At 51.6% G+C, this 24,970-nt stretch overlaps 8 protein-coding genes across 8 annotated transcripts; 7 read left to right on the forward strand and 1 right to left on the reverse strand.

Annotated features, from left to right (window-relative positions):
• Positions 1-272: 272 nt before the first annotated feature.
• On the forward strand, positions 273-980 carry N7468_009195 (NAD(P)-binding protein; the record flags this gene model as incomplete). Its single annotated transcript, XM_058478491.1, has 1 exon — positions 273-980. One exon carries the CDS (start codon positions 273-275, stop codon positions 978-980), a length of 708 nt encoding a protein of 235 aa, XP_058326821.1.
• A 633-nt stretch (positions 981-1,613) lies between these two features.
• On the forward strand, positions 1,614-5,600 carry N7468_009196 (cohesin subunit SMC1; the record flags this gene model as incomplete). The annotated part of the gene is made up of 6 exons (XM_058478492.1): positions 1,614-1,644; positions 1,694-1,787; positions 1,842-4,794; positions 4,848-4,971; positions 5,021-5,523; positions 5,583-5,600. 6 exons carry the CDS (start codon positions 1,614-1,616, stop codon positions 5,598-5,600), a joined length of 3,723 nt encoding a protein of 1,240 aa, XP_058326822.1.
• A 3,849-nt stretch (positions 5,601-9,449) lies between these two features.
• On the forward strand, positions 9,450-10,958 carry N7468_009197 (DUF2841 domain-containing protein; the record flags this gene model as incomplete). The annotated part of the gene is made up of 4 exons (XM_058478493.1): positions 9,450-9,452; positions 9,526-10,240; positions 10,295-10,480; positions 10,537-10,958. The coding sequence occupies 4 exons, from the start codon at positions 9,450-9,452 to the stop codon at positions 10,956-10,958; spliced, it is 1,326 nt and encodes a 441-aa protein (XP_058326823.1).
• Positions 10,959-13,572: 2,614 nt separating this feature from the next.
• N7468_009198 (uncharacterized protein) lies at positions 13,573-13,815 on the reverse strand (the record flags this gene model as incomplete). The annotated part of the gene is made up of 1 exon (XM_058478494.1): positions 13,573-13,815. One exon carries the CDS (start codon positions 13,813-13,815, stop codon positions 13,573-13,575), a length of 243 nt encoding a protein of 80 aa, XP_058326824.1.
• Positions 13,816-14,586: 771 nt separating this feature from the next.
• Positions 14,587-16,943, forward strand: N7468_009199 (Zn(II)2Cys6 transcription factor; the record flags this gene model as incomplete). The annotated part of the gene is made up of 5 exons (XM_058478495.1): positions 14,587-14,686; positions 14,741-14,795; positions 14,846-16,010; positions 16,067-16,176; positions 16,226-16,943. The coding sequence occupies 5 exons, from the start codon at positions 14,587-14,589 to the stop codon at positions 16,941-16,943; spliced, it is 2,148 nt and encodes a 715-aa protein (XP_058326825.1).
• A 749-nt stretch (positions 16,944-17,692) lies between these two features.
• Positions 17,693-19,430, forward strand: N7468_009200 (glycerophosphocholine acyltransferase; the record flags this gene model as incomplete). The annotated part of the gene is made up of 3 exons (XM_058478496.1): positions 17,693-17,871; positions 17,957-18,634; positions 18,686-19,430. 3 exons carry the CDS (start codon positions 17,693-17,695, stop codon positions 19,428-19,430), a joined length of 1,602 nt encoding a protein of 533 aa, XP_058326826.1.
• A 560-nt stretch (positions 19,431-19,990) lies between these two features.
• N7468_009201 (MRS7 family protein) lies at positions 19,991-21,737 on the forward strand (the record flags this gene model as incomplete). The annotated part of the gene is made up of 3 exons (XM_058478497.1): positions 19,991-20,057; positions 20,124-20,620; positions 20,685-21,737. The coding sequence occupies 3 exons, from the start codon at positions 19,991-19,993 to the stop codon at positions 21,735-21,737; spliced, it is 1,617 nt and encodes a 538-aa protein (XP_058326827.1).
• A 661-nt stretch (positions 21,738-22,398) lies between these two features.
• Positions 22,399-24,963, forward strand: N7468_009202 (NUDIX hydrolase; the record flags this gene model as incomplete). The annotated part of the gene is made up of 6 exons (XM_058478498.1): positions 22,399-22,527; positions 22,970-23,126; positions 23,242-23,268; positions 23,693-23,849; positions 23,888-24,090; positions 24,668-24,963. 6 exons carry the CDS (start codon positions 22,399-22,401, stop codon positions 24,961-24,963), a joined length of 969 nt encoding a protein of 322 aa, XP_058326828.1.
• Between the last annotated feature and the right edge of the window lie 7 nt (positions 24,964-24,970).

The following is a 24,970-nucleotide window of genomic DNA, read 5'->3' on the forward strand; positions in this document are numbered from 1 at the left end:
ACCCATTAGCAAGTAAGAACCCTCCTGAGTCCAAATGATTGGCTGCAGCTAGGCTTTTCTTCCCAACTGACTAATGTGATAATGAATGTCCAATATAGAAGGCCTCGCAGACAATTACTTATATAACAATGTACAAATAAAGTCTTGCGTCTTCGGTGACCAGGGCTAATATCATGTTTCAATTATCATTTACATATCTCTGATCTGGTCTTCTTGATCCCATGGATTCACACTCTATCCTCGTCTTGGGGGCAACAGGTAAACCCCTTATGATGCCTGCAAAGAGGACGACCTTCAAGATATCCGCTAACAAAATCACAGGTGGCTCCGGCCTGGCCTTTATTCAGGAAGCCCTCGACTTGTCTTTACCACCCCGATTAGTCCTCTATGTACGGACGCCGTTCAAACTTCCAGAAAGTATCACCACGCATCCTAAGGTTATAGTAGTCAAGGGAGAACTCTCAGACCAAGAAGCCCTGGACTTCGCTATGAAGTCAAATTCAGTCACTTCTGTGATCTCATTCCTGGGCGCTTACATCTCACCTTCCGCCATAATAACCCGACCCAAACACACCCCCATTGGCGACTCCTTCCCGGGCATCATGCAGGCAATGAGAGCCAACTGTGTCCGCCGCATTATGGCACTATCAACACCATCCTACTGGATCGATGGCAAAGATGTCAGTACCTGGAGAATATCCGCCTTTGCTGCTCTGCCGAAGATATTTGTACCGCAGGGCAATGCCGAGATGGTTAAGGTTGCTCAAGAGGTGGCCGGCGCAGATGACCTTGATTGGACGGTGTTCCGAGTGCCTCATTTGTCAGACGGGCCTGGAAATCTTCCAGTATATGCTGGTTATGCTAGCCCGCATCATGAGGGGAGTCTCAATTTGTCGCGGAGGAGTCTGGGTCGTTGGGCTCTGGAAGAACTAAGAGACCCGAAGTGGATCAAAGGTGTACCGTTCTTGGGGAATTGCTGATTATCTTCATTTCTAATTTCTTCCTACTAGCACAAGGTTGCTTAATACTGACTGCCAAACTTCTTGGTTCCAAGATTTTCTTCTTGTATGACTCCGTAAAAGTCGAATCCCCAATTTCCAACGCTCATAGATGAACTTGGAGTTGAAGCCAGGACTCAGGACGCCTCAAAGGATTCTGATGTTGAAGGTTTCCTCGAGCATTGATGTATAACAATCCCAGATTTTGGCATTCCGCAGCGATCAAGTGAGGCTGATCCTCTAACTGAGACATGACATTATGTAGTATGGCGGGTCAGATATATAGCTCTCTAAGATCCTAATGGTTATCTTATTATACAGATCCCTGGGATATGAGCTAATGGTAGAACTCCCACAAAACAGCGCATGTGGTATTTAGTTAATAGACAATATCGTCATCGGTACTGCCGTGAAAATTGTTGAGAATTGGAACGAGACTACTTTGTATGCTGTGACGAGCAAGACCACGTGACGATTTGGGGCGCGTCAATCGACGCGCGATTCCCCGTATCGCGCCCCTCCCACACTTTTGCTTTCCAGTCTCTCCACGAAAACAACAACTCATTTGTCTGTTTTGAGTTGCGTGGCTTCCGTCGGAAGCGGCTACGTCGCATCATGGGGAAACTCATTCGCCTCGAGCTTTTCAGTAAGGAATATTTCCGTGTTGCATTTTTGCGCTGCTAACCATACTCCAGATTTCAAGTCCTACAAGGGCCACCATACCCTTTTATTCGGCGATGCATATTTCACTTCAATTATTGGACCCAATGGGTCAGGCAAATCTAACTCGTACGTTATACGGTCTCCCAGTATCTGCAAACATGCCTGCTAATATGGCTCTAGGATGGATGCCATTTCGTTTGTTCTAGGAATCAAGTCATCTCACCTGCGATCCACAAATCTGCGTGATCTCGTTTACCGCGGTCGCGTTCTGCGCACATCCAAGGTCGATGGAGAGCCTGCCAGCGAGAACGACGGCAACCAAGCGCAAGAAGCCGACGATGCGGATGTCTCCCACGATCCGAGTGGAAACGACCCAAAGACGGCTTGGGTGATGGCAGTATACGAGGATGACGCAGGTGAGGAGCAGCAATGGCGCCGCTCGATCACAAGCTCGGGAGTCAGCGAGTACCGCATCAATAATCGAATTGTTACGGCCCAGCAGTACAACGAGGCTCTCGAGGAAGAAAACATCTTGATCCGCGCACGCAACTTCCTTGTCTTCCAGGGAGATGTTGAGGCCATCGCATCGCAGTCTCCCAAGGACCTGACGAGGTTGATTGAACAGATCTCCGGCAGTCTCGAATACAAGGCCGACTATGAGAGGCTGAAGGCAGAGGCAGAAGAAGCTGCGGAGCAGCAGACCTCGCAGCTCAACCGTCGACGAGGAATCAATTCGGAGGTGAAGCAGTACCAGGAGCAGAAGCGGGAAGCAGAGAACTACGCGAAGAAAGCTGAAGAGCGTGACCAGGCTATTATCACACACATCCTGTGGAAGCTTTTCCACTTTCAGCGTCTGATTGACGCGTCAAGTGCTGATATTCAGAAACACCAGGACGAGCTCAAGGAGTACCGCCGCGGAGTTGAGAAATATGAGCTTAATGTTGAAAATGCTAAGAAGGAGCATGCGCGCGTCGGCAGGGATGTTGCAAAGGTCGAGAAGAATATCGTGCAGAAAGAGAAGGAGATCGAAGAACTCAACAACTCCTTGGTTCCTGTAGACGAGAAGGTGGACATCACTCAGAGGAAGGTTGAGCGATATGCCTCGAAGATTGCCGAGATTGGTAAAGAGAAGTCAAGCCAAGCAAGCAATGCCAAGCAGCTGGAGAAAAACCTTAAGCTTGTGGAGAAAGCCCAGTCTCAATGGGAAGCCGACTGGCAGAAGACTATGAGCAAGCAGGGTGGCCAAATGAGCGAGTCAGACCGACAAGAATACCACAAGCTCCGTGAAGAAGTCAGCAAGCGCTCATCCGCCGACCAGCTTAACCTTGACAACCTACGACGTCAGCGCAAGACCGAAGCCGAAGCCGTGAACAGTTTGAAGAGCAAGTTTGAGAACACAGAGTGGCGACTGAAGACCCTCGAGGCAGAGGCTCAAAATATGAACGAGCGCAAGTCCACACTCAATGAAACCATCAAGTCGACCTCCAAGGATATTGATCACAAGAAGAAGGACCTGAATGCTTTGACATCCGAGCGCTTGAAGGTGTCGCAAATGCGGACCGAGTTTGACGAGAGGCTGCAAGTAGTGTTGAAGAAGCTGCTTGAAGCTGATGATGGCAAAAAGCAGACCGAGAAGGAGCTTCGCGCCAAGGAGTTGATCTCTACGCTGAAGCGTATTTTCCCGGGTGTCAAAGGCCGAGTCAGTGACCTTTGCCGGCCTAAGCAACGAAAGTTTGCGGAAGCCGTTAGCACGGTGCTGGGTCGTCACTTTGATGCCATCGTTGTGGACAACGAGAAGACAGCAAAGGAATGTATCCAGCACCTCCGGGACCAACGTGCAGGACAGGCCACCTTCATCCCCCTTGAAACTATTCAGGTCAAAGCACTTAACTCAAACTTGAAAGGAATGCACCGGGGCATGCGCCCAGCCATCGAGACTGTCGATTACGATGAGTCTGTGGCTCGTGCGATTAGCTATGCTTGCGGAAACTCTATCGTCTGCGACGATCTGGCAACTGCGAAGTATCTTTGCTATGAACGAAATGTTGATGCCAAGGCTGTCACCCTCGATGGCACCGTCATTCATAAGGGTGGTCTTATGACGGGTGGCCGAGGCCCCCAGCAAAATTCAAAACGCTGGGAGGACTCTGAGGTCGAGAACCTCCACAAATTAAAGGAAAAATTGGTGAACGATCTTGCCAATCTTCCCAAGAGCCACCGCCGGGGTTCAGAAGAGGAAACCCTGCAGGGCGAGCTGGTCGGTCTTGAACAACGATTGAATTATGCCCGCGATGAACTCAAAGCCCTGGAACGCAACATCGAGAGCAAGCGCAGCGAGCTGGACTTTGTCAAGCGTCAAATGGAAGACCTGCGACCCAAGTACACCGAGCGCAAGGAAAACCTCGACGAACTGGACGAGACGATCGAAAATTCCCAAGCCTCAGTCAGCGCAGTCGAAGATGAAGTTTACCGCAAATTCTGCAAGCGTCTGGGATATGAGAATATTCGCGAATACGAGGCACAGCAGGGTTCTCTACAAGAAGAAGCAGCGCAGAAAAAACTCGAGTTTACCACCCAGAAGAGTCGCATTGTGAATCAGCTTGACTTCGAAAAGCAGCGCATTCAAGCAACTGACGACCGTATCAGTGGCCTCCAAGCCCAGTACGAGCGCGATCTGGCCTTGGTTGAGGAGCTCAAGGGCCAGCAAGAAGACATTCGGAACCGTTTAGATGAATACAGCGCCGAACTTGAGCTCCTGCGCGAATCTCTGGAAGAGCAGAAGGCCCTCTATGCTGAGTCGGCAGAAAAGCTGGCTGAACAGCGACGGGAACTCCAGAAACGCAGCAAGCATATCGAAGCCGCATTGAAGAATATCAATAGCCTTGAAGCTGATATGCAGCGCAATTCTTCAAGCCGATACGCTCTCCTGCGACGATGCAAACTTGAAGATATTGACCTTCCGTTGACCGACTCCTCCAATTCTCTCGACAGACTTCCCATCGATGATCTTATGCAGGGCGCCGATCCGGATGCCATGGACGTTGATGAAGCCGATGAAGCCGACGATACGCCTGTGATCCAGGACTACGGAATTGAGGTGGACTTTGACTCCCTTGGAGATACGCTCAAAGAGGTATGTTCTGCATACAAGTGTAGAAATATTGACTTGCTCACCATAATCCCCAGGAATCCGACGATAAACTCGAAGAAGAGCTGCTGGAGAAGGTCCGTGCTCTTAATAGTGAGCTTGATAAAATGGCGCCCAACACTCGAGCTCTCGAACGCCTTGAGACCGTGGAGAACAAGCTCCGTAGCACCGAGAAAGACTTCGAGGACGCTCGGAAGTATGCCTCGCAAAGCGAAGGATGAGTTCGAGGGGGTGATGAAGAAGCGATCCGACCTCTTCAACAAAGCCTTCACTCACATTTCCGAGCAGATTGGCCCCATCTACCGGGAGCTTACTCGCAGTGCTAACTACCCGCTGGGTGGACAAGCCTACTTGGATATTGAAGACTCCGATGAGCCCTATCTCGATGGTATCAAGTACCATGCAATGCCCCCTCTCAAGCGGTTCCGGGACATGGAACACCTCTCTGGCGGCGAGAAGACAATGGCCGCTCTTGCTCTTCTCTTCGCCATCCATTCGTACCAACCTTCACCATTCTTCGTCCTGGATGAGGTTGATGCAGCTCTGGATAACACCAACGTGGCACGTATTGCCAACTATATCCACGATCATGCTGCACCCGGAATGCAATTCATCGTTATCAGTCTCAAGACCGGTCTCTTCCAAAACAGCGAGGCCCTGGTCGGTATCTTCCGAGATCAGGTGGAGAACAGCAGTAAATCCTTGACGCTTGATGTAAGTTGCCTTTCTTCTTTGGTTATGTTGACGTGGATGTCCCACTAACGTGACTCTAGCTTCGTAAATACACCTGATCCGGAGGGTTGACACGGGACTAAACGAGTCTTCGCTTTGTTTGATTCGCTTTTTGTAATTTATTGATCCGGCCCGATTCTGATGCTTTAGGTGGAATGATCGCCAACGAAGGCGTGGCTGACGCATATGGGTTTTACACGTTGTTTTGATACCAGATTTTCCGAGCGGAATCTAGTTATTTCTGATTATGTCGCCTTGATGATTTAGGACTACGCGGCTCTGCGCCCAACTATCGCTTGTAGGAACTTATCTCTTGAGTCGTGGGGAATCCCAGCCTTCGATATCGGTCTTTGCCACCTCATTCATCCCATTCGGTCAAATGAGAAATTTTTGGGAAGAGTTCGGCTCTATCCAGCGACGGCGACTAAAGTCGATGAATCGAAATGCGTTGGGCCCCAACGATCACAGCCTGGGGCACTCGGGCCCCTTCCTTATTCGTACTCGAGCGGGTGGTGACCGCAACCCGCAGAACAGAAGCACGAACCTATCACTAGGAAGAGTAGTGGTTCCAAGGCTGGAGTCCTCGATCTTCAGTCCCGGGTGCGTGGTTCAGCCGTGGCATATCAGCAGTGGAGCTCGATAGGGGGGATGAAATTATATACCCGGAGTTGCCGAGACAAACCAGACCTTCACAGGCTACCCAGGTACCGGGATGATCCCCTCAATTGAGTTTGAAGGTTAATAACACAGGGTAGTAACTAGATGCCGTGTAACCCCTCCCCCCTTGACGCTATTCCGCAGGGGGGTTGCCGGTCTCCATCAGGGCCGTATGACATTTTTGCCGTAACACTAACTAAATCAAACTACTTACTAATACCTTCAGTTCAAGCAGAGTACTTTTATCCATGAACCGCTATGGACACGTTATACAAGAATCCCCACCTCGAACTGCAACATTGACAGGGGGCCGAGGGGGTCTGTGGAGGATCGGTTTCCGTGGACCATGCCACGCACTAGTCGAGATCGCGAGTGCTGAGATGCGGATCTTCGTTCACACAGCCGCTAAGGAATGCAAAAGTACCTTTGAACCCGTAACGATCAAGTTTCTTCAAATCTCGCAAGCGCTGATGGTTCATGCAGATCTCAGTCGGCGAAACACCAGATTCAGACGTCCTGGCATTTGGTGCACAGCCACGACATGATGTCCTCGTCACCTCTCAGCCACAACTTCGCCATCACGAGTGGGGGCGTTCTGTCATGCGCACAGATAGAGAGAAAGAGGCGGAGAGAGAGAGACTGGCATATTGGATCCTTATGCATGTTCTGGAATGCCCGAATTGGGAAGCGGGTTTTTGGAGAGCGGGATTTGGAGAGCGGGATTTGAAGCACAGACAAAAGCTCATAGCGACAGGCGGGCATCTGTGCGGTACTTTTGCTCACACCAATGGTGGGATTTTTGGCCTGGGCAGATGGCCTGGGACTATTAGTCTTTTACAAATACATATGTGGCTTTCGAACAAGCCCAAAGTACCAGGATTGGTCTGCACTCCCTATGTCGGATTCCTGACCGTTTGGCCCTCCCCGTGCTGTTGCAAGCGACGCCGGAAAGATGGCGTTGGCGATGAAGTCTTCGGCCTTTTCGATTTATGCAAGGGGCGGGGTACGTCAGTGGCGTGAAGCTGTAAAGGGCTTTCTGGTCCAAGGTCAAAGCGACTAATGGGAATTGGCCAGGAAGCCCTATGAAATTTAGTGACCTGTTTGAACGGAGGTGCCTGGTTGTCTGTGCCTCCGCGGAAATCTAACTTTATCATGCAAAATAGTCTATTGAACGCAATGACTCCAGTATCGTACTTTGTACACGATGGGGACTTTGGGATCGAGTCATAGCAAAATGTTACCGGCAGACCTCGAAGGAACAGCTTATCGATCTCGACTGAAAATTGGGACTTCGAGGAGCACCTGCTAAATCAGGAAACGACTGGCCTGAAGTACGTCCTTTTGCTGCTACACTGTAGCAGTGGATCGAACACCAAAGGCCTTTTGACGGCCAGATTGACGAACCCTGGGTCATGCTGATCTCTGGTGTGGTAACGCACGTAGGTGTCAACAATGTGCAGTGGGGATCAGCTCGATATCCGCCATTGAGGAGCCGCCGACGAGGCTGTTGCAGAGGGAGGAAAGTTTATCTTTCCCACTATTACCTCCCGGCGCTAAGTATCAACTACATACTCCACCCGCCAGGCCACCGATCGATTATGTACCTGTACATCGGGAAAACCCACACAGCATCACCCACTTCCAAGACTCGACCCGCAGGGCCTCCGCTCCCAAAGTGATCGTTGATCGTCGATCGGGGAAGGGAAATGGTTCCTAATGGGCTACCGCTGTCTGGGACCCAGTGCTTCAGCCCGACGTGTTCGCATTTCGGAGGGGCTTTTAGTCCAGTCCACCTTCGAGGTGATGAGCGCTTCGAAGAGATCAGCAGTTTGTAGGCTTCGATGAACAATGTAACTGTTCTTTTGGCGACCCGTGCCGTGACGTGCCCGAACTATCTGTGGGGTTCACCAAATCTCCCCCCCGGCGCGTCCGTTTCAAGATTAGATTGCGCACAGACGATAGCATTGACCTAAAGATCATTTCGATCTTATTGGTTGGAACCGACTTCCGAGCCTTGTCCTGGACTTGAAGAGATAAGAGCTATCTCGAGCCTAGTGGTCTGCAGGAGGTAATCATTCTATCGAACGGTAAGGCCTCGGCCCGTCTGACCGTTGATAGACAGGACTTTCTCATTGGCCTGTGGATAAAGAAGTTCATTGGCGGGTTCGCAACCCCCAATTCTCTGTGGGGTGATAGATGAGTGGCTGAACAGATAGATCGATCGGGGATGGCTTTGTGATTGACGGTGTAATTTTCTTCACCCACTGGCCCATTGGCCGATCAGTCGATCTCGGCACCGCGTCGTGCTTTTCGCAGTAATAGACAAAGCTCCCCCCTCCCCCTGACGGGAATTCTTTCCCGTAAAATTGGCACTTTGAATTGGCTGGCACATGACACATCAAGAACTAACCTATGAACTATAGGTGCTGTGTCACGCGCAGAAAAAGTGTTCAGGTTGTCACAGCTTCTCCCAAGCTTGACCACTGGGCTTGCTTCCTTAACAGCTCTATTGGCCAACCACATTACCCGAGCGTAGAAACGCGTCAATAGAACGACTATGCCAGCATCATCAGCCCTTGAGCACGGCTGTATGATCAGCCCTACTGAGCCAGTGCGCTCAGGCTGGACCGTCTGGACCCGGAAGATGTGGGACGGCGATCCGTTCACTTGATGCAGGGCTCGTATACATACAAAGGCACATTGCCACCGGATCGAGCTCCGTGCAATATTTGTTTTTTTTTTTTTCTTTCCTTTTCTCCTTTTTGCCTTTTTTCCTTGCATTAGCACGGCGCCATTGTTTCCAAGGAACATAGATGCTCGCCCGAAGGCCTTAACGAGCATGCCGGTGCTTGTACGCTAGGATCTATAGTATATTTAGCTCCGCCTTTCCCCCCTCCCTCCCCACGCCCTTGATGGCCCAGGAGTATACCGTGACCTCCGTTCGCTCGCGTCCAAACCCTTGTGCGTCATAATCGGGCTACCGGAAGTCTTCCGCAAAGCAATAAGAACCAAAAGGACCACCAAGCCTTCCTAAGGGGTTGGCTCCACCTTCCTACATAAGGTACACTCAGCGGGCCTTCATATATTGAAGTAGTGCTCACCCTGTGCCGGTAAGGGTGGAATATCTTATGCCACGACTGGAATAGGATCCGGCAATTTCCCACGATACAATGGCAGCAAGGCCCTTGAGAGGAAGTGGAGAGGGGTTCGAACGCCGCCATTCAGAAACATCTGTTCCACGCCAACCAAGAATGGTAACTAGCTCCCTACCGCAGGCATAGATAAAGAGAGGGGGAAAAATTTGGCAGAATACTGATGTCAGAATAGCACACCGAGCTCGAGTTTCCTCATCCTCATTTTGCGCTCATCTATATCGATGAAAATGGAAAACCCCAAGTCCATGAATCGCCCTCAATCGCCGGCTGCGGCCGAGCGATCTTCACCCCAGATGTAACAGACCGGTTTATGGAGATGGCCAGTCCAAATGGACAAACCACTACCCAATACAGCACTAGTATGTCTCTTCGCTATGAACTCTCGAGGGCCCGCAAGGCGCATTGGATACTCACAGTAGCTTTAGATATGAATCAAATACCCCAATCATCGTGGAACATGCCCGAAAACCCAGAGTGGATGTATCCAGCTCAACGATCGGTCGAGCTCATCCCCTGCGAATGGCAATCGCATCAGTCAAGACGCAAACGCCGCGACACCAAGCGCGTAGGGCTGGGCATGTCGCCGCCAAAGTCATCGTCGCCGCCCCCTACACCTGCAATAGGGCACACGGTTCTGCGCGTCGACAATCGCGAGTTGCTGCGCCGGTTCTATGCGAAGGCTTTCGAGGAGTTCCAGCAATTGAACTGTCGGTCTATCGCGAAGTCTTACATCAAGCTCGTCGAGCCTCGGAAACAAGTGCATTTCCCGTACAACGGACGCACAACCATTGCAGGGGTGCCCCAGCGCGTAAATCCCGAAATGACCAAGCCTGGTTGGTGGCCTGCGGGGGTGGTGCACAAAGAGCCCGATCACTTGTTGAAAAATGGTATGTGCCACGCCGCCCCTCGTTTCTAGTCGACCCGATGCTAACAACCCGCAGACCGAGTCAGGCTCCTCGTACATATCCTCTGTGAGCTCAGAGACAGCCATGGCATCACAGTCGAGAAGCTCCGGGAGGCGTCCCAGGAAGCGCGCAGGCATATCAACCCCCCCAATCGCCTGGAGGTTCTAGATGAGATTTACTTTGTCCGAAGGATGGAAGAGAAGTATCTCGACGGGAAAATCGGTACAGATTCCCCCACTCCCGCCCCTTGCCCAAAGTTGCTTACTGACCATGACCAGACGGGAGCAAGATGATCCAAGTGACAAAGACCCACCTCCCCGACGCCGTGTTCTCCGGCGAGGGCCTGCCCAAGGGCGCCTGTTTAGCGCCTATAAAAGCCTCAGACTCGGCCCACGAAAGCTTCGGGGACGACGGCACCTCATCCATCGACAATGGCGAGTTATCGGTCCCGAAGCAGGAAGTTCCCTTGACGCCCACAACGAGCAATTCGAGCGTCTCGCACAGTCCCATTAATGACCTCGGGACTTACTCGATGGGCATGATGCCCAATACACTCTCACACGGGTCTCCGGTGGATATGCGACAAGCGGCGCCGGACCAGACTTATTTCAGAGGGTATTTTCCCCAGCAGTTTGCACCAGTGGATAAGGAGGCTGCGTACTGGCCGAACGTGCCGCATTCGATTCAATACGGGTATTGATTTGGCGAAAAGCCCCTGAGAATTGGGAGTTTGGGCGTCAAGATTTTGGTATATTGGGATACGGGAACTAGTACAGATGGATGGAGACGCAAAGATATCCTTGGATATAGATCGGAGAACGCTCTGGCAGAAGCAACATATCAGACTGAGCTGCAATGTACGGAAACAATGAAAATAGGTTTATCATGGCACCGGCTCAATCACAGTCTTACTTCCAAGGATGGATTACTACCAGTAAAAAGCAAAACCAAGAAGAATTGCCAATACAGAAATACTGGAAAGAATACTGAAAAAGAGAGTGAGATGAAAGGGAGAAAAAAAGAAAAGAGGAACAAAAAGGGGAAAAAAAGGAGGAACAAAAAGGGAAAAAAAAAAGGAGAAGTAGATATCGACACCTCGCGGATTTGAACCGCGGCCCGCGAACGGAATAGATTTCTAGTCTATCGCCTTAGACCAGACTCGGCCAAAGTGCCATTGAAGATCCACTCCACAGTCGACTATCCGACCATTGGATGGACGGTGGTCGCCATTTATTGCACTTTAACCCATTTCACCCACGGATATCGCCCTTGTGCGTCTCGGCCCTCATTTTCTTAATCTGCGTTCCCCACCAGAGCACATCCCATGTCGCCTAAATCCCCCATCTCTTAGGGGACCGGGGATCCAGGTGGCGATGAGTAATGAAATAAAAAGCCACCTGCGGCCACTTGGAAATTATCGCCACCACAGCCCATGCTGTGGAACACCAGAATCTGATCTATCCCTAAGACTATTGGGTCGGCGAAAATGGTGGCTGATACCCTTCGATGGTGGGGTGGTGAGGCGGATATTGATGGGTTTGATGTTTCGTATTCGGTTCCCCTGGTAGGTTCCCTCATACGATCAAGTTCCTCTTTTCGGAATTTCTGGCGAGGGGTGTTTTTTGTGGTCCGATTATGCGGTTCCGGGAGAGAACTACTCGAGTAATCAAAGGGGCCGCGTATGCGTTCTGACCATCCGGCCTCAAAGTATGCGTGGCATTCGTCTATTGTAGATGATGTGGTAGATGAGGCGGATATGTAGTAGAGGAAGTGAATCTTGAAGATTTATACAAACGAGTGGGTACAACTGAATGTTTGGGGTAGCAACTATTATGCAGCGGCACCCGAGGAAGTTGAAAGTCTCTCTCCCTGGACGATTACAGCTTCTATTAGTTCTCCTTGTATGCCCGAGGCTAAGTCCCAATTTTCCTGCAGCCGAGCTACCAGCTACCATTGGGTCGAGAGCATTCTTATCAGACGCGTTGCACCGCATCGGAATATTGTCATTTCCTTTGTATTTCTCCGCGATCTGCTCCCATGACCGCCAAATGAGTCCGGTACGACTCTCATCCATGGAGCCGCACAGTCCGCGATGCGGGTTTCGATAAGCTGCTGAGCTTTGCACTTCTCTTCAGCATTTGTATGATCATAAACTATGCAGACGATATGACCTATAAACCAAGTCAGCGTCCAGATTGAAAGGCCCCTGAGACGACCTTATCCATCTCCCGCCCCGACTGTGAACGAGGGAATGATGTAAAATTCCGGCTCTTGAACCCTTATCTTAGTACCTGAGAACTGAAGATTTGCATCATCTCCACATGACTCGGCTAAGAGAAGAGAACAGATGAGCACCATTAGGGATCCACTCTACCCACTTCAATGCATCGTAGGTTGGAATTCGCTGCAGAGTCTTGTCTCTTGGTGAAGCACGCAATACTCTTTAATATTTCCCCCAAAAAAGTAACTGGCACCTTCGAAAGCCGAGAAGGATTCCTTGATGATACCCCAGAGTGTATTGCGCGTAGACACTGGACCCTACGATTGTGAGAATGTTGGGATGAACAAGGGAGATCATACAGACGTGAAGAGCCGTAGAAATTCAATCGCCCGAAATATGATTTCTTAACTATGGCATCCACCTCCTCATAGCCAGGGGCCCTTTGTGCTTACCCAGATACCCAGTTTATTCTGGGCGAAGCAACCGTCATTGTCTGGACCAATGCCGTACGGGAATAACTGCCAGCAATGGTTCCCTTACCCCTTCATCTAATCCAACAGCACTCTGGCCTTTCCGGTTGAGCTGTAGCATGGCCCCCATTCCCCGTGCATATTAGCTCCCCGTCGGGAAGAATGACTTCCAGGCCGCAGTGCATCATCCAATGGGTTGGCTCTTGTCAGTGCCAAGGTATATAGCTAAGTGCTTACTCGATTCACCTCCATAGAGCGTATAGTCAACGCCTCTATCGATGGTTTTCGCCAAAACCAACTCCACCAAGTCGAAGAATCTGGACACGTCTAAAGAAGTAGCTCGCCGAATGAGTGGCGGTGGTGACTCGCATCAAACCGAAATTTATCGCAAAGAATATGATCAACAAGATACTGATCAGAATTGAGAAAAGTCACTACCGGCTCCACTACGGGCTCCACGACCACATACGCTCCATCGACATTGACTTCCAGCACCGGACGATTATACTTCCCAGGATCGAGAACAATTCCCACGACGTTGAAGGAGCAGCACCACCGTAAACCTGGGTATACCCGATCGAGCTCGGCCACATCGAAACCTGGGAAAAGCTTGCAGCTCTGACCTAGGCTTGGATTTCTGGCACAGAGCGTAGAAAGACGACGGCGGAAGCTACCAGGTAATCCTGATTCAGGATATAACGAGAGCCATGGGTGAATGGCTGCTCAAGGTAGGTTTCGTCCTTGAGATGCTCTGCCTGGGTAATGACGTTCACATTTTCGGGTCCCACGGTCTTCGATACCTCTTTCACGGAGCGACCGAAGAAGTCTGCCATTATGTTTGGGGGCAAATCAAGCGGGGTAGTCATATTGTGAAATCGTAAAGTTCGAGGCTATGATACGGATATGATCGGGTGCTTGGCCCCTAGCAATGGTCTTCCCCACGATACTGATATACATTTGTCAACCCGGCAATTGCTTGTGCAAGGGTCCCTCTATTAGCCAAACTTGAAGGAGGCTATTTAACGACTCTAATGTCCCAGGTAGTGGTTGTACTCCGCGTCCACGTCTACTAGTAGAAAAGGCTAAGCTTGATGAGGGTTTCTGACCAATGATAAGACATGAGGAGTTGACTTCAGTCAACTGAAACTCGTGGGAATACTAGATCCTCGTACAACTTGAAGCAGTTCTAGTCGTATTCATTTCTCCTACTTGAAATTTCCGATAGTTAAGAAAGAAAGGTCCTCCCCGTGTCTCTATAGTTCGTCTCCCGTCCCCACTTCATAGTGATTTCGCCCATGACGTGTGGGGCCGAGAATGCACTTCGAAGAATTCTGACTACCTTCTGGATATTAAATGAGACAAGGACATGGAGCTGCTCGGGCTGTTCAGCCTGATCAGCAGGAACATTCTTTTTCTCAATTAACGGCGAAAATCATAAAAGGACTGCAACGGAAGGAATCCCGCCTCCAGAAAATGACCAAACCTTGTTCTGGCGATCCATGCGGGGGGCGTGAAGAATACGCGTTTCCGACGTGTATCTCCGGAAATCCCGACTTGACTCTTCCAGCCTTCAGGTCTACAACCCCTCCGGGAGAATGCGCCATTTAGTTGAGACGGTCCACGCTAAATGATTCAAGATGGACGCCCAGGCAGAGCCCGCGAGCGCGCGCTTCCAGTGCCATCTGTGCGCGGCAAATTTCCGCCGCATGCAGCACTTGCAGCGCCACCTGTCATCCCGTACGAAGCCCTGAATCCCCTGCGCATAATTCTAGCTGAAACCGATCTATCTAGATGAGACCGCGCAGCCATTCGGTTGTCCCTTCTGCCAGGGGCTGTTCACCCGCAGGTATGGCTGATCAAGCCGCCCTCTACCCCTAATGTTGCTAACCGTCCCAGGGATACTCTCAACCGACACTGGAAGACATGTAAAGCTCGCCTGGCAAGCGGGTCAGGTATTCCGTCCTTGGCTAGCAAAGCCAGGGGCAAGAAGCGAAAGGCATGCGACCGCTGCATGAGGATGAAGCGCGCGTGTAGTGGCTGCCAGCCGTGCGAGACTTGTGCCGTGAAAAACCAGGATTGCCACTATACGGAGACATATCGAAGCCTTCCAAAGAATCAAGAAACCCAGTCCTTTCAACTGGTGCCTCATAATGAGCGCAATCTAGATGGGAATGGGATGCCTTTTGACCGTCGAGCCGGGTTCTCGCTATCGACTGTCTCGCTTCATTTACCGGATGAGCTTTTCGCTGGCGCTTCTCATCCTAAGGCTACCCACCGATTCGAGTTCCTAGTGTTCGTGGCAAATGGGACTGGCTTGGCTGATTCATTTGGTGGTCGCGCCATAGCTGGACTTGGACCCATGATTCCAGGTGCCATGGCCCTCAGCCGGTATCCAGCCCAATTCTACGGATTCGGAGATGACTCGCTCAGAATGCCAGTTTCAAGTGGCGCACACATAGTGCCGACGTGGAGTTCTTCGTTAGATAATGTGCTCCTTGCTCAACCTCCAGTACAGCCGGAGCCTTTACACGAATGGGCCACTCACCCCCTGGGCTATAAGGCCCAGGAGATGGTAAGCAGAATCAAAGCAGCCGTGCTATATAAGCCACGGCGGAGCTCTATTACTTTCGAATGGTCATTCATGATGGAAACCATGTGTTTTCAATTCTTCTCGCCCCAGAATATCGCTCGGCTCCTAGAAGAATTTTGGGTATCGTGGTATCCCCACACCCCGATCATCCACAAGCCCACCTTTCATGCCGCCGAGGCCTCGCCCAGTCTTCTCCTTTCCATGGTCCTTGTTGGAGCATCCTTTTCTCCATGCCCTTCTGATCGCCAGAGCGGGAAGATATGGGTTGATGCCATCGAGGAATTGATATTTGACGATGAGTTTCTTCAATACGAATACGACGGCCTTCACAACCAAGACGATGAGGTGCATAATGTAAAGAGGCTTGAGACTTTGCAAGCAGCCTTCTTAGTGTGTCTTTGTCAGAATTGGGAGGGGTCTGAGAAGGCTATGGAGCGACTCCGGCGCCGGCGATATAGCACTGTGATAGCAGTAAGTATCACGATTACGTTGGAAACACCCCTTGATACTGATATCTTCGGTTTCAGCTTGCGAGAGACTTGAAGCCTGCTTCTGGAGTTCATCATGACTTCCGCGACCTTAAGGCTCCCAGTCAACTTGCCTGGGAATCCTTTATTAGAACGGAGGTGAAAATCAGGTAAGCTATGGTGCGCCATACCACTCGGCAGGCAACTGACTGTAGCCAGAACTCTGTCCTTTGTTTTCCTCTTGGATACCGCATTCGTCATGTTCTATAACACCCCGGCAAGAATGTTTGCCACCGAGTTGGAGATGAACATCAACAGCCCAGAGCCGGTGTTCTTAGCAGAAACCGCCACGGAGTGGTTCTCCAGTCTACAGAGTTGGATGAGGGAGACCCCCAGCTATCCCATTACGGTTGCTGCATTGGTTGAGGGGATCTGCCAACCACATCTGGAACCTTCCCAGCAGCACGTATATAGCCATTTAAGCATGCTGAATCTCTTTGTGCTTATATCAGGTAAGACTAGCCTCATGACTACATCGTCTCCTCACAGGAAACACTCAACTGACATCTTGAACAGCGCTGGGATCATCAATGTTCCAACTGAAGAACTCCCTTGCGCCGCCGAAGCAGCATTCAAAAACATCCAGCACGGAATGACCAACTGGAAGCATGCGTGGGACCAGATGCAGTTCATGCTTGGCATATCTGATCAGCAATTGGAAAATGCCAGTAGTTCTGGCGGCGCCATGTGGAGACATGTCGGGTTCATGAAGAGTGCGTGGGAGTATTGGCTCCTTTGCACTGTTATGATGAAATGCATCCGCGCCGAGTCAGACAAGAACCCTTTCACCAGACGAGCACTGAACAGAGTCGATCAGTCGGGGATGGGACAATTGAAGCAGCTGATCCACCGATTTAATAATATGTCAGTGGCTTGATGGGGTGCAGTGCTCTGATCCTTGGCCTGGGGGCTATAGAGTACGTGCTTGGGGTAGGGTGGCGAATCCTCTACCACTACTAGAACGGGACGGTGACTTGTACTTTTTGGGGAGTATGGGCGTGGGTAGTGGGCTTTGTAAAGATATTTTTGGGGCGTTGAACTATATTTTACCTATTAATATTTGTGATTCGCGAATTGAGGATTCAAGATACTTGGTGACTCCGGCACTGTGTATATCCACTCGTTGCGGGTGAATCTTGGTGAGGAGCCAAAGGGATGTGATGCACGTATTCCTCGAAGTGACCTGCAGCTTCCTTCAAGTATAGTTGATCGGATTGAAATGGATTGAAGACTCTCGTGCTGGATTCTACTACCCGATCGAGTCAAGCATTGATCACCAGGATCAGCAATCGTGATCTGATCAAGCTTCATGATTGGACCGCGGCGCGGCGGCTCCCCAGCCAACCACCAACCTCCACTCTCGCACACGCTGGCGACCTCCTTTCTCGCTGGCTCTCTTCATCCTCAACGACTCAAGCTTATCGCCGATTTCGTGCTCCTCTACCACTCCTGACCAGTTGGCCCCGTATAGTCTTACCAACCATAACCTCTAGTGGCTCCATCTCTCCGCGTGGACCGTGGTCGTGATCCACTTCGATAAGGTATGTTGCTTTGCCTTTTGCCCCTCCCCCAACAGTATAAAGCCATATACAAGCGCACTGTACGCTATGCAATTCATCGGCCAAAATGGGGATGCTAACTTTTGCCCGGTTCCTGACTAGGCCTTATCCTAACCATCGGGACGGCCCTACCATCTTCTCCTTCCAGCAACAGTTCCTGATGGACGAATCTAGTGCGCGAGAGCGCAGTAAGTCAGACGCTTTGGCGCCTGACTCCCTGGCCACAACACCCCTCTCCACAGCGACGTCTCCTGCGGGAGAGCTCCTAGATACTCCCTTCCTTCCTGGATGATGATGCAGATTACTTTTCATCTGCCGGCTCGTCGGGCAGACTGTCGCGGACAAACTCTTTCTCGAATAGCAGCTCGTTCCAGGAAGACTGGGAGACTTTTCCTCCTCTCGACAAGTTGACGATCTTCGATTTGCTGGATAACATCAAGATTAGCCAGCGCCTGGAGCGGTGGCAAGCGGCGCTCAACATGCAACGTGAGAAGGTTCGCAAACAACGCGAGAAGCTGCGCTCGACTGGGCAGACCGCGCGGGATCGTGTGGTCGGAGAGTTGAAGCGACGCGTTCCGACGGCCGACGAACAACTCGAGAAATACCGTCGTCGTATGGACCAGGGTGTCGAGCGCTTGAGCAAACAATGGGGCAAGACTGCGACCGTTAGTGTCCGTGAGAAGGTGTCGTTCATCGCTGCGGTGTTAAACATCTTCTTCAGCGGCTACATTATCGGCAACTGCCCGGAGTACTTCTACCTCTGGTTCACGGTTCAAGTGATTTATTTCATGCCTATTCGTTATTACACCTACCATGCCAAGGGGTATCACTACTTCTTGTTCGATCTCTGCTACTTTGTCAATTTTCTGAATTTGCTTTCAATTTGGGTGTTTCCGAATTCGAAACGCTTACTTATTGGAACGTACTGCTTGACCTTTGGGAATAACGCCGCGGCGATTGCGATGTGGCGCAACTCGCTGGTCTTCCACAGTATGGATAAGGTTGTGAGGTATGGTCAACTTGTCTGATGCAGCATGTTGGAGGTGCTAACTGACTACAGCGTTTTTATCCACATTATACCACCTGTGGCTCAACATTGCCTTGTGCACCTGACTCCTGTGGAGATGCTCAAAGAGCGTTTCCCGGCAGTTTATGCGATCAAATTCAGCCAGCCCGGAGACCCGGAGCATTACTCCTTGAGTGCCATGTTGGTCTGGGCCACTGTGCCATATCTTGTCTGGCAGCTCTCGTACCATTTCTTTGTCACCGTCCGACGGGCTGACAAAATCGCTGCCGGTCGCCCGACCAGCTTCACCTGGCTGCGGAAATCCTACGCCAAGGCTTGGATCGGACGATTCGTTCTGAGTCTTCCAGAAGCCTTGCAGGAACCAATGTTCATGGCCATCCAGTACAGTTTCGCACTCACCACCATGCTCCCCTGCCCCATCTTCTTCTGGTCGAAGTGGGCCAGTGGTCTTTACATGCTGGCCTTGTTCACCTTGACCGTCTATAATGGTGCCACTTACTACCTTGATGTTTTCGGCAAGCGCTTCCAAAAGGAACTGGAGCAATTGAAGAGCGATGTTGCGCGCTGGCAAAGTTCTCCCGAAGGTCTAAACAGCCCGCTCATCGTTCCCGATACCCCTGGCTCTACTGCTGCCGACGCTGCCCACAAAACTCATCCCCGCATGGAAAAGCGATCCAGTGTCGACCGTATTCCGATGCTGGACGCCACCTCGGCTGTCTCGTCTGCTGTGCCTGGGACCGCCCAGAGCATGGATTCAGTTGTGCGTGAACGATCCTGAGCGATGTCGTTTTCTTTTTGGTCACATTCCCCCACTTATGATACCCCTTACGTACCTTATCTCCTGCGCGATCCTAGTATCGCAGCGTTCTTAGTCTTTAGCCCTTAGCTCTTGTGCCTTACATGGCTCTTTGATTGCGATTTAGTTTCTATCTTCGCCTGCTATGGAGGAACCATTTCGAGCCTAGTGCATCAACGCTCTTCTATGTTGAGATGATATGAGATGAATATAATCGAATACAATAGGTGAAGTAACCTAGGGTTATTGAATTAGTTCCACCACTAGAACCCCTTTCCAGGGGCGTTGGGCCCCGCCGTGTTCGGAGATCCTCATCGAATCGCCGAGACAGCATTCGGTCACGTGGAAAACGTGATGGTGATGTCCCAACTTTCCGTCCAGTGAATCTGCCCTCCTCAATCGACACATTGTACCATTACCCCGAGTCGTTCTGTTTTCATCTCATAAATAGTCTCGCATTCCTTCTTATCGCTGTTGTTGCGCCGTCCGCGAAGCCCTGCTCGTCCAACCGAGCCTAATCCTTTCCCTCACCATTTCCGCAAATGTCCGCCACCATGAGATCAGCGAGACTGGTGCGCAGCAGCACTGCGTTGAGGCCAGCTTTGGCGGGTAAGGCTTCAGATCGCTCCTATATATCATTGAGGAGATAATAGCTGATGTATTTTGCCTGGACAGGCCGCTCTGGCTCCAGCGCTCTGGGCTCGGTTTCTTTGGCTGCTGCGAGCAACGCCCTCCGAAATGGACGACGCTACCCATCGCAGGTCTCGGCTCTCGCTATCTTAGTGCCTCACCGGGGTTATGCGACTGAGCAATCCACTTCCTCGTCTTCACAGTCATATCCGCCCCCCGGCTTCAATGCTGAGCAAGCAAAGAAGCCGATCCCCCATGATCAGGTGCAGTCGACGCAAGCACCTGCGAAGCCAGAGAATGTTGCGCCAGGATCTACGGACACAAAAGTCGCTGCATCAACGGAGGCTCCTGCTGCAGAAGCCGAGAAGAATGCTTCTGGAGAGAAGGAGGCAAAGAAGTTGACCATGGGACAAAAGTTCAAGAAGGAGTTGCAGCACTACTGGGACGGTACCAAGCTGCTCGCCACAGAGGTCAAGATCAGCACCCGATTAGCAGTGAAGATGGCCTCCGGATATGAGCTGAGCCGGAGAGAACATCGCCAGGTAAGATTTGGACATGAAATTCGGTTCGATGAACGACAATGGCTAACGGGGGTTTTTCCGACAGCTGCAACGTACCACCAAGGATCTGGGCCGATTGGTTCCTTTCTCCGTCTTCCTCATCGTTCCCTTCGCGGAGCTCCTGCTACCCGTCGCGCTGCGTATCTTCCCCAATCTTCTCCCTAGCACCTACGAGGGCAAGAAGGCTCGTGAGACCAAGGCTCTGAACCTGAGCTCAACCCGCAAGGAAGTGTCAAGCTTCCTCCGCAACACACTTCGTGAGACTGGTCTGCCCTTGACTGCAGCCACCGTGAAGAACGAGGAATTCGCGGATTTCTTCCGCAAGATTCGCACCACTGGCGAATCGCCCTCGACCGAGGACGTCATCAAGGTCTGCAAGATCTTCAAGGATGACCTGACCCTGGACAACCTTTCCCGTCCTCAGTTGGTCGCTATCTGCCGGTACATGAACCTGAACTCCTTCGGAACTGACGCTATGCTCCGCTACAACATTCGCCACCGTATGCGCCAGATCAAGCGTGACGACCGTGCTATTTTCTACGAGGGCGTGGATTCTCTGTCCGTCCCGGAGCTTCAGATGGCCAGTGCCTCGCGTGGCATCCGGACCCACGGTGTCTCTCCTGCCCGCCTGCGCGAGGACCTGAACATGTGGCTTGACCTGCGTCTGCAGCAGGGCGTTCCCTCCACCCTGCTCGTTCTAAGCAACGCCTACATGTACACTCAGGGGGGCAAGGAGTCGGAGATGGCTTCTCAGATCGATGCCTTGAAGTCGGTGCTTTCTAGCATCCCCGAGGAACTGTTCCACGAGATCGAGCTCGAGGTCCACAATGCCGAGGGCGCTGCCACCAACAAGCAGCGCCTGGAGGTCATCAAGGAGCAGGAGGAGCTGATTGAGGAGGAGAACGAGCAGAACAGCGAGAACGAGGATAAGGGGGTTCCGGCGCCTAAGGACACCGAGGACATTGATGACAAGGAGGAACACAAGCTCGACGCTTCTGCCAACAGCACCGAGAAGCAGCAGTCCGCTGAGGCCAACGAGGCGCTGAATGAGGGGGCCCAGGCTGAGCCCAGGGGCGAGAAGAAAGACGGCAGCTCTTAGAAATTTACGACTGGTTGGCTTGCGTTCCGAATTTTGTTGCAATATATATAGATCTTTCACCATTTCTTCTTGTTGGGCCCCCTTTGGTATCCCCTATGTGTTAGTCTACTGTGATATAGACCCCTTTTCTCATATTTATCTCTCCCGTTTCTCTCCCGCTTACCCCCCCCCCCGAAACGTCCCTGATACACTCATTGGGACATTGTCCTTCACTGTCCTTATTGCATCTCACTCCTGTTAACTATCCATAATGAAATCAATCTAACCTCTGCTCTGCATGGGTAGGAAAGGCACCCGGTATGGGAAGCACGCAACCATGCTAGCAGCTTAGTCCCGGCACCGAAGGTATCCTGTATTTTATCGAGAATTCGAATGGAGATTTCTTGTCCATTTGTACCTGTGCAGACATATAATAGAAGCGATTACTGCAGTAGAATACCCCCAGGCGCCCGAGTCCCCAGGTCCCCCAGGTGCCCCGGTGGGGCCTCGGCCTATTAGTCACCGGCAATATCCACCCGGGCCTCGGCAACTGTAGCGAGTACAGAAGAAGCATATCTGCCCCCGCCAAACCCACGGGGTTCTTCTCAGGCTATGCCCGACTGGGAAACGAAGTTCGGGGTGTTTTGATCCAGCCTTGCAATCTTCCGATTCCCAGAAAACTATGCGGAGGCCACTGCGATTGCTTCAAGCTATTCGTCCCTACATCTCCAACGCGGGTCCGTCACCGTGCCTCCAGACCTATCTCAACCGGTCTCAGTCGACTATGCCCCCACTGAATGCGGCTTCTCAGGTATGTGGTGCAGAATGCATATTCTTACATTTCTCGATTTGCATGAAGCAATGGCAGGGCGTTGTACAGGTGTATCTGAAGTCATGAAACATAAATACCCTCCGCCTCACAATCATGTTTCCTATGCTCATGCCCCTTTGCATCCGAACATAAGAATATTGGCAGAAGCCCGCTGCTATGCACCGAATTGTCTTACACTTCATTCCTTGCTCCCTCGCCGATATCTGATATCCCACATGCTACTCACCTCTATTTCCCTTTCTGGAGACACCTCCGAGATCCTCAAGAATGGACTCCCAGTCAAACATAGTCTCTCACAACTGGATGGCCTCCGAACCACCGTGGATGTCCATCCCCGAGGCACTGAGACCCAACCCGGACTCACGTGGCGAAACACCAAACAAGCAGAAACAGTCTCAGCCAACGAGTTAACTTCTTCTAGGAAGCTATCGCACGTCTCCGAAACTACGTGCCCCCGCCCACAGCCTACTACGACGTCCCGCTGTCCCGGCGCGCAGCAGTGCTGATCCTGCTGTATGCCGACCCGAATGGCGACCTCAGAGTCGTCATTACGATCCGGGCCAAGACGCTGAGTTCGTGTACGTAATGTATCTTGCCTTTTTGCTCCCCTTGCAGGGATCGGCGAGTTTGCGGCCCTTTCTGGGATTCGGATGTGCTGCACAACATGCGAGCTGTGCTGACTTATGCATGTAGATGCGGGAGATGCGGCTTTGCCTGGAGGTGAGTTTGTTTAATTTCCTCTCTTCTTTTCTTTTTGCTTGGGCTTCCCGGAGGACCGAGTGGGACATCAAGGGCCATTGCAGGGATCGGCGTCAACGCATGCCCCAAGTAGAGAGAGCTCTCGGGGACTGTGGCTTGTTCCGTTCCCCTGCACCTGGGGAAGCTAGTAAGGGGCTTACGGTGAAGAAAGAAAACGGCTCATTTCTAGAAGGCAAAAAAAAAAAAGAGAGAGAAAGAAAGAGAGAGACAAAAAGAAAAGTCAGGAGCATGGCAGTACAGTCCGGGACTGTGCAACCGTCGTATCTCGGCGTATCCCAAGCACAGAATGACCCTAGGCAAAAAAGAAAAAGGAAAAACACCGAACTGGATGATGGAAAATGGAAAATGGGAAATGAGAGAACAGAAATAATAACACATGACCTAGGCCGAGCAGACACGCTATCAGAAACGCCCTTCGAAACTGCCCGCCGCGAAGCGTGGGAAGAAATCGGCCTCCCGGGGATAGGAAGTCCGCTGCCCGACCCTTCGCCGTCGAGCATCTCTGCGAGCTACCGGCCAGCCTGGCCAAAACAGAACTCGTGGTACGGCCGTGCGTGGCCCTGCTTCACTCGTTCGACAGCGCGACGGGCAAGACCGCTGACCCAGAGGTTTCGCTGATCCCGAAGCTTGACGCACGCGAGGTGGCGGCCGTGTTCACGGCGCCGTTTCACAGGTTCCTGTGCCTGAGGGGCCCGGATGCAGCTGGGGATGTGCAAGGGGATGACGACCCGGGGCAGTGGTATCGGGGATCGTGGAGCCGATGGCATAATTCTAATTGGCGAAGTAGGTTCTCTATTCCCTTTCTTTGCTTTTTTTTCCTGTTTCCTGCTTGATTGGGGGGTTCTAGGTTCGTTCTTACATAGTGAGTTGTTCATGGGAGGAAGTGGTTGGCCCGAAGGTCGAGTGGAGTTGCCTTACTTTTTGGAATTCCGTTGGCCTTATCCACAGGGTTTCCCATCCACTCCCCCTGTCCCCTCCCATCAAGCCTTCAAGCCCATTCCACAATGCATCCCTGGGATCGGCAATTCGGTCTGGTTCCTGCACACATGGATGCGTGGAAAGTGGATACTGTCAGATCCACTGCTTAGGCCGTTGGGAGTTGAACAAGGAACGGGGATTTAATCTTGTTTTTATTTTTATTTTTATTTCTTTTTTTTTCCCTGCTTTTCTTTGTCCAAGACCCAGGTGATATGCTTTCTGCTTTTTTGCTGCCTTCCGAGCCTGACACCTTCCACGCATGCCGGAGGTCCCCACCCTACACCAGGAACAGGGAAAAGCAGCAAGATTGCCCTGGAAAAAAAAAAAGAAAAAAGGCAGAAAAAAAGAAAAGGAACCAAGCTAACGGCTATCCGGCGACTAGTGCACCAATTCTTTGTCCGGGCTCACAACGCAGTGCAGCCTCGCAGCCCCGAGCAAGCAGCAGCGCAGCAACAGGTCGCCGGACAGCGCTATCGAGTATTCGGGATGACGGCGCGAATCCTCGTGGATGCAGCGCGACTGGCATACGCGTCAGAGCCGGAGTTCGAGCACAACAGTCACTTTGGTGACGAGGTGATGATCGCCAAGTTGCGGAAGCTGGGCCGGCTGGGGCCGGAGCGTAAAGCGTCGGATGAACTAACTCTGGAGACGATGGAGAAAGCGGCTAAGCTAAGTTAGGCCCGCT

The sequence above is a fragment of the Penicillium chermesinum genome (genome assembly GCF_028974085.1).
Source record: "Penicillium chermesinum strain IBT 19713 chromosome Unknown utg000007l:1.0-2695246.0:1.0-2697696.0, whole genome shotgun sequence".
In the NCBI taxonomy this organism is placed as follows: domain Eukaryota; kingdom Fungi; phylum Ascomycota; class Eurotiomycetes; order Eurotiales; family Aspergillaceae; genus Penicillium; species Penicillium chermesinum.